Genomic DNA, 6,695 nt, shown 5'->3' on the forward strand with positions numbered 1-6,695 from the left:
GAGAACGATTTTTGGACCCCCCTTGGCCCCCCCCCCTCCTATCAATTTTGTACATGTATTTTTTATTATGTTAGGTTAGGTGAAGATAATTTATGGGCCGAGCGCTGCGGCCAGGATAGGGTAGGGACCGAGCGCTGAAGCTAGGACATGCTAGGGGGCCGAGCGCCGCGGCTAGGACAGGCCAGGGGGCCGGGCGCTGCGGCCACATGATCAATTATGTCCATGTGTTATCCATGTACAAAATTGATGGGAGGGGGGGGGGGTCAAAAAATCGTTGTCTAGGAAATTACGAATTTCCGCTCTCCAGGCCCTTAACTGGGAGTTCTTTTTTGAAAGAGAGAGGGTGGGGGACATAACACACTTAAAAGTGGAAAACTAACGATTTTACCTACACTTTGATCTTACAGGGGGTTGGTTGGGGGATGTGTCCCGTGTTCCCCTTCCCCTAGGTTACGGCCCTGCCGCCCTCCGTAAATAATTTTACTCGAAATCTAAATATTCTGTCATTTTTTATCACATTTGAAAAGTGATCAAACAATTATTTTATAATAATTTCAGGAATGGAAAAATGCAGATTTCATGAAGTAAAAGTGTCGGCTCCCAGCAAAGTTATTTTGTTTGGAGAACATGCCGTAGTGTACGGTATGACTGCTGTGGCAGCCAGTTTGGATCTCAGGTTTAGGACAATTTTTATATTGTTGGAAAATCACCTCCGCATCAAAAATATTTTCCATCTGTTAGGAATGTTGTAGTGAATTCACTTAAAAGGATATAAATTATTTTTTTTATTAAAAGTTTTAAAAGGGGGAAGAGAAAACTTTGGTTATCCCCCCCCCCCCTTGAAAAAAAGAAGAATTTCTCTTTGGAGTTCTTAATCTCTGTGTTCGATTTTCGTTATTTGAAATTTTAAGTGAGCCTTTGAAGATATTTATTGTATAGGCTTAATGTGAAATTTCTTATAATTATATATTTCATCTTTAAACAATTTCCCTGGTACTGACCTGGTAATCACGTTTTACAAACATAAGTGTTTTCCGGGTTTCAAGATTTTAAAAATATTTATTTCAGGACGAGAATGAGAATAAAACCACATAAATCTAGAATTTTGGTAAATTTCCCCGATGTTGGTTTGAAGGAGAGTTGGAGCCCTGAACAACTCAAGACCTTGTTCCAGCATAAACCCAACACGGAAATACTTGATGTGAACTATGTCTACCTAGATTTAATCCATAATTTTCTCAAGGTAAATTTCATGAAATATTCAAAAATAATTGAAATTTTGTTTCTCTCCATCTATTTCTTCACTGACTATGGACAACTTTTTTCTCCTCTTTTCACTTCAAAAAATGAAATTTGCCCAATATAAACAACAAACACTTTCTCAGGGTATGGGGGGATTTTTGTAATTAGAAAATTATTCTTATGTAGAATATTGAACATTTATTAAAATATGTTAAGACTGAGAGTTCTGATCTCCGAATGGCAAGTGTGATCTGTTTTCTCTATCTCTACAGTCTTATCATGGATGAGGTTGGAATAGTTCCAATGGAGATCCTGGTTGAGAGTGAAATACCACTAGGAGCAGGTTTGGGTAGCTCTGCTGCTCTCTCAGTCTGTCTCTCCGCAGGTCTTATCGGGGTCTTGCATCAAGTACAGGTATAACATACAGTGCTATATTAAAAACTTTAAAAATTAGACTCAACTTGGTTTTATTCTGTTGCTTTTACTTGCGAATCAAATCCAATCTTATTTTATACTTTGCTTGTTTTTTGTTAGTTTGTATCCAATAAACTTTAAAACGGCTGAGGCGATTGGGCTCAATTATTTCTGTGGCAACTCACATGACCCTAGGGAACCTCTATGGAGGGGATTAAGATGAAAAATTTAGCCCGGAAAAATATCTTGACATTTTTTGTTAAAAATGAACAAATTCATTCAGATAAATCCGTTTATATCGTTTACAAAGATGATTGTTAGTAGTAAAAGGGACGCGAATCGCTCAAAAAGCCTAGTAAAGGAAATAAGGAGAATGCTATAATTTATTTTATTTTTTTAATTCAGGGCTATGAAAAGAGCATTTTTGAGTATACATCTTCCTCTATACAGAAGGAAGTTTGTGGGTTTGCATTTCTTTCGGAAAAAATCCTTCACGGTACCCCTTCGGGGATTGATAACTCAATAAGCACCTACGGAGGAATGTGCAGATTTGAAAAAGGTAACAGAAAACCAATTTTTATACTTTCGTAGTGGGGAAGACGTCGACAGTACAGAACACGTATTATTTTTTATTAATTACTAAAAGTATATTTGCTTATGTTAATAAGTTCATACAAAATACTGCGAATATAAGCTCAGTACAGAAAAAAATAATCTTAAATATCATAAGGAGCACAAGGGGATACTTTTAAAACTAATTCTATTGAAAAATAAGAATAAGAAAGCCTAGATTTAACAGAAATCACTATTACATCCATAAAATACTTGTAATCGTATTTGAAAATGTATATCCCAGGTAACCTTGAACCTGTCCGTCTCGAGAGGAATCTAAGAATCCTATTGATCAACACAAACACCTTCAGAAACACTAAGGATCTGGTGGAACGGGTTGGAGAGAAACGTGTCAAGTATCCGGATATAGTCAAACCAATATTAGAGTCTATTCATGCAATTAGTGAGCAGTTCCTTACCTCTATACAGGAATATAACCAGGACCTTAATGAGAAGAAATTTTATAAGGTAACAACTAAAATAATTCAAAGAAAGGATTCATTTGGTTTTGATGCGGTTTCGGATCCTGGATACGTTTTGTAAATTTTGTAAATTTAGATCTAGCTGATGTGTAGTTTTGCTAATTACTTTTATCAAAGGCGATTTTTTTTTCGTTAATTTTTCATTCAGAAACTTTATTTACAACAAACAACCTTTTTAGATATTAGAAGATTTGATGGATACAAACCAATCCCTTCTGACGGGGTTAGGAGTTAGTCATCCAACCCTTGATGATGTATGCAGAACCTTGAAGAAATTAGGTAGGTCACTCCTCAATTATGATTGCTTAAAGAATTGAGTCTTTGCCACAAACTCTGATTTTCTAATCTAATCTAACCTATGCAACCAAACGCCGTAGATCTTAGATATTTTATATGAATTCCGTTAGAACCAAGATTTACGCAATTAGCTTGCAATGATATTGGGATTAGAAAATTTGAGTTCGTGGCAAAGACTTAATTCCTTTGCGTACATTCCAAATATTTTTCAAATCCGAACCTTGCTCAGGTATAGTTGGAAAACTGACAGGAGCTGGAGGTGGTGGATTTGCTCTGGCTGTGCTGCCTCCATCTATCTCGGGTAAAACCGTCCTGGTGGCAAAAGATTTATTGGAAACTAAAGGATATACATGTTACCAGGTAGGGGTTTCCATCTTTTTATATATTTGGCTTGTTCGTCTGTATAACCAAAGAACGGCAAACGGCTGAACTGAGCAGGTCCAATTTTTTGTTCCAACTCACCACGAAAGATTTATAAACCGTCGAAGATGAACATTTTTTTTCCGAAAAAAATGTTAATATTTTATTTTTGAAAATGCGCCAATTTAAACAGAAAAAAACGCGAAAATTTGAGATAAATAAAAAATTGCTGAGTTTAAAGCTAAAATTGTTACAAGGAAAGAGGCCGCAAAGCGTCCTATCAGCCTAGTATTCTAAAATTAACATTTATTTCCCTCTCACAAATAATGATTTTGTTTGTAGGCGGATATCGGAGTGAATGGATATGTTATAGAAGTTGTTAAATAGTAGAACCTGGAACCTAGTCATGCGTCACCAATCAGATTAGAGCAAGCATAATGATAAATGTGACCTGTCTTCCACCCCGGTCCTGTTCAATTTCCATCAAGATCGAGAAATATCTTTAATTTTATAGAGAAATTTTTATTTAAAAAAAATGTAAAATTTCAGATTGATTGCCTCGTAACCCTGAATATATTCATCTTTTCGGGTTTAGGAATTTTACTCAGTTAGTTTAAATTTACCGGAAACTTTCGCCAAAGTTAGAAGTATTATTTTTATTTTTCAATTTAGCTAAATTTTTGCTATTTTTATAAGTTTGGCGTTAAAGGCCTAACTGTAATGATTGCAAAATTCCGATGTAGTTAACGTAAACGTTGTTATTGTTATTGTTTAACAACTACATCTAAAAATATATAATTACAGGTTTATAAAATGGAAATGTTTCCTGCGATGGAGTTGGTTGTCAGCTCCTCGGAAAAGACTACTCAGGTACTTAGAAACTATTAAAAGTTGTTTTAAAAACAATTTTTTTCTTTTTTTTTCATAAAAATAGTTTTTTATTAAAAAAAGGTTTTTTAGATTAAAAAGTTGTTAGTTAGAATTAAGAATCGTTTTAATAATGTTTTTTGTTGTTCAGGAGAAACATGTGAACCGCCCTAATATACCACTAGACCACGCCTGTACAGTATGTGGTGCTCCTGCCTCTGCCCACCACCACTACGGCGCGGTTGTGTGCTATCCATGCCGCGCTTTCTTCAGAAGAGGAACAACAAAAAACTTCCAGTGTAGAACTGGTAAGTTCTCCTGTCCGCTAGAGCAAGCAGTGAAGAACCGATGTCGTGGGTGCAGGTATGAAAAGTGTTTACAGGTTGGAATGAAACCAGCAATGGTTGATGCAACTCTTGTCAAGAAAAATATAAACGGAGCAAAGAAGAAAGGAAAACGGTCTCACGAACTTCTTATTGAAGGAGACAATGATCCTCTAGATCTATCTAGAGCCTCAGCTCTACCCACGGGGGAGGAGATATTCGAGGATTCGTCGACACAACTTTTCTATGTTTATAATCCTCCAACTCAGACTTACGAACCTGTTACTATCATCAGTCTCGGAGATGACGGAGTACAAGGGTTCGAAGAACATGTAATACCTCACCACGCTGAGCTTATGCCCCATGAATCCCAAGTTTTAGTAAATAATATTCATACTGACCATGAAGAGATTGTGCAGACGTGTGACCAGGTGGCCGGGGAGGTGATCGTCTGCAACACCTACGACAGTGAAGTTGAACGTGAGGAGATCGTAGACTGTATCAAGGAGGAGTACGTTGGTCCTAGTAGACCAGAACACAACCAGTCCTAACAAATTATCTTTAACTGTACAAAATTCATCATCTGTAAATCCAATAAATTGTAAGCCTTGATTCAAGGAAAAAAATGTCCATATTTTTGTTTAAAGGTATCAATGTGTTATTGTTATTTCTTTTTTACCTAATTATAATTTTTTGTAGATTTAAATATTTATAATTCAAAACATAAAGGTATTTTTATTTACATTTTTTAACCTTCAGTGAGAACCATAAAACTGTGAAATAGGAAGACGACTTTTAGATGCAAATCATGATTTTAAATAGTAACATGAAGCACAGCAATTTAAGTAATTTTTAAGCTATATTGTAATGCCATTAATGATTAAATGCACTTAAAAATTCCATTAATGTCGTCTTCCTATTCCACAGTTTTCTGGCTCTTACTGTTACGTATGGTAACAACCATGCTCTTGGAGGGGGGAAGGTTTAGAAAGAATGTCAACGATTTTGTAGAATAATTTCATATAAAGCAGTGACAGGGCTTCTCAAATCAGGTTTAATCCAAATTAAAAACTTTTCCTTTTTCACCTTTTTTCATTCTCGACTTTTTAAACTCAATTTTGATTCCAATAATGCATAAAATTTATGAAAAACTCTCTGATTTAGATGAAGTTATGTAGTTATATAGAGGTAAAGAGCTCCAGCCCTTCCATTCCCTATGTTCCCATTTCCTTCACTTCTTTATCTGCCAACCTTCCATAGATTAGAGACCTTCCTCTTCCCTATCTACCCTACTTTCCTCGTACCTTCCCCTTATACTTCCCTGTCCCTTCCGTAGTTCCCTATATTCTTCTTTCCCTCTCAACCTTCCTCTTTCCCTCTCAACCTTCCTCTTTCCCTCTCAACCTTCCTCTTTCCCTCTCAACCTTCCCCTTTCCCTATCAATTTTCTCCTTTCCCTCCCAACCTTCCCCGTCCATTCTTTTCCTCTTCCCTACCTATCTCCTTCCCTACCTTTCCACTTCCCTCCCTACCTTTCCCACTTACCCACCCTTCCCTTTTATCAGCTGTTACCCTTCCCCTTTTCCTTTACTTTTTTTCTTCCCCTTATCTTTTCATTTCCCCTTTTCTTTTCCCTTTTCCTTTCCTTTCCTTTTTCCTTCCCTTTTTCTTCTTGTGGGTCTTCGATTTCTTTGAAAAAAAGTTAAGCTGATTAAAAATATTCCATAAGGCTTTCGCAATGACAAAGTTTCACCCAGTTCGGAAAATATTTCTTCAGATTTAATCTAATTAATAAAACAAAACATTCGTATGTTCCCTCTAGCCGACCAAACGGCTGGACCAATTGGGATGAAATTTTTTGCGGACACTCATAGTTTTAAAAAAATCGAATTTTTTGATTCAAAATAATTTATTATTTTTTTCATGCACTTCATATTTGCTGTGTCTCATGTTTCATTTAAATTAAGTTAAAGTCATAACTTGTGCCCAATGGCGTAAAAAAGGGGGGTTATTGGGGTTATTCACCCCCCACATAGAATGCTGAGGGTAAATACCCCCCCTAGAATCCTGGGGGTAAATACCCCCCCCCCTAGAATCCT

General features: G+C 36.3%; 2 protein-coding genes across 2 annotated transcripts; both read left to right on the top strand.

Moving 5' to 3' along the window:
• Positions 1-535: 535 nt before the first annotated feature.
• LOC111700085 (mevalonate kinase) lies at positions 536-3,997 on the top strand. The gene is made up of 8 exons (XM_023470903.1): positions 536-676; positions 1,069-1,243; positions 1,459-1,656; positions 2,062-2,215; positions 2,513-2,736; positions 2,930-3,029; positions 3,277-3,407; positions 3,750-3,997. Exons 1-8 carry the CDS (start codon positions 561-563, stop codon positions 3,792-3,794), a joined length of 1,143 nt encoding a protein of 380 aa, XP_023326671.1. The 5' UTR covers positions 536-560; the 3' UTR covers positions 3,795-3,997.
• Positions 3,998-4,094: 97 nt separating this feature from the next.
• LOC111700095 (retinoic acid receptor RXR-alpha) lies at positions 4,095-5,229 on the top strand. The gene is made up of 2 exons (XM_023470914.1): positions 4,095-4,277; positions 4,426-5,229. Exons 1-2 carry the CDS (start codon positions 4,221-4,223, stop codon positions 5,146-5,148), a joined length of 780 nt encoding a protein of 259 aa, XP_023326682.1. The 5' UTR covers positions 4,095-4,220; the 3' UTR covers positions 5,149-5,229.
• The last annotated feature ends 1,466 nt before the right edge of the window (positions 5,230-6,695 follow it).

This window comes from Eurytemora carolleeae, unplaced genomic scaffold (genome assembly GCF_000591075.1).
Source record: "Eurytemora carolleeae unplaced genomic scaffold, Eaff_2.0 scaffold47, whole genome shotgun sequence".
Classification (NCBI taxonomy): Eukaryota; Metazoa; Arthropoda; class Copepoda; order Calanoida; family Temoridae; genus Eurytemora; species Eurytemora carolleeae.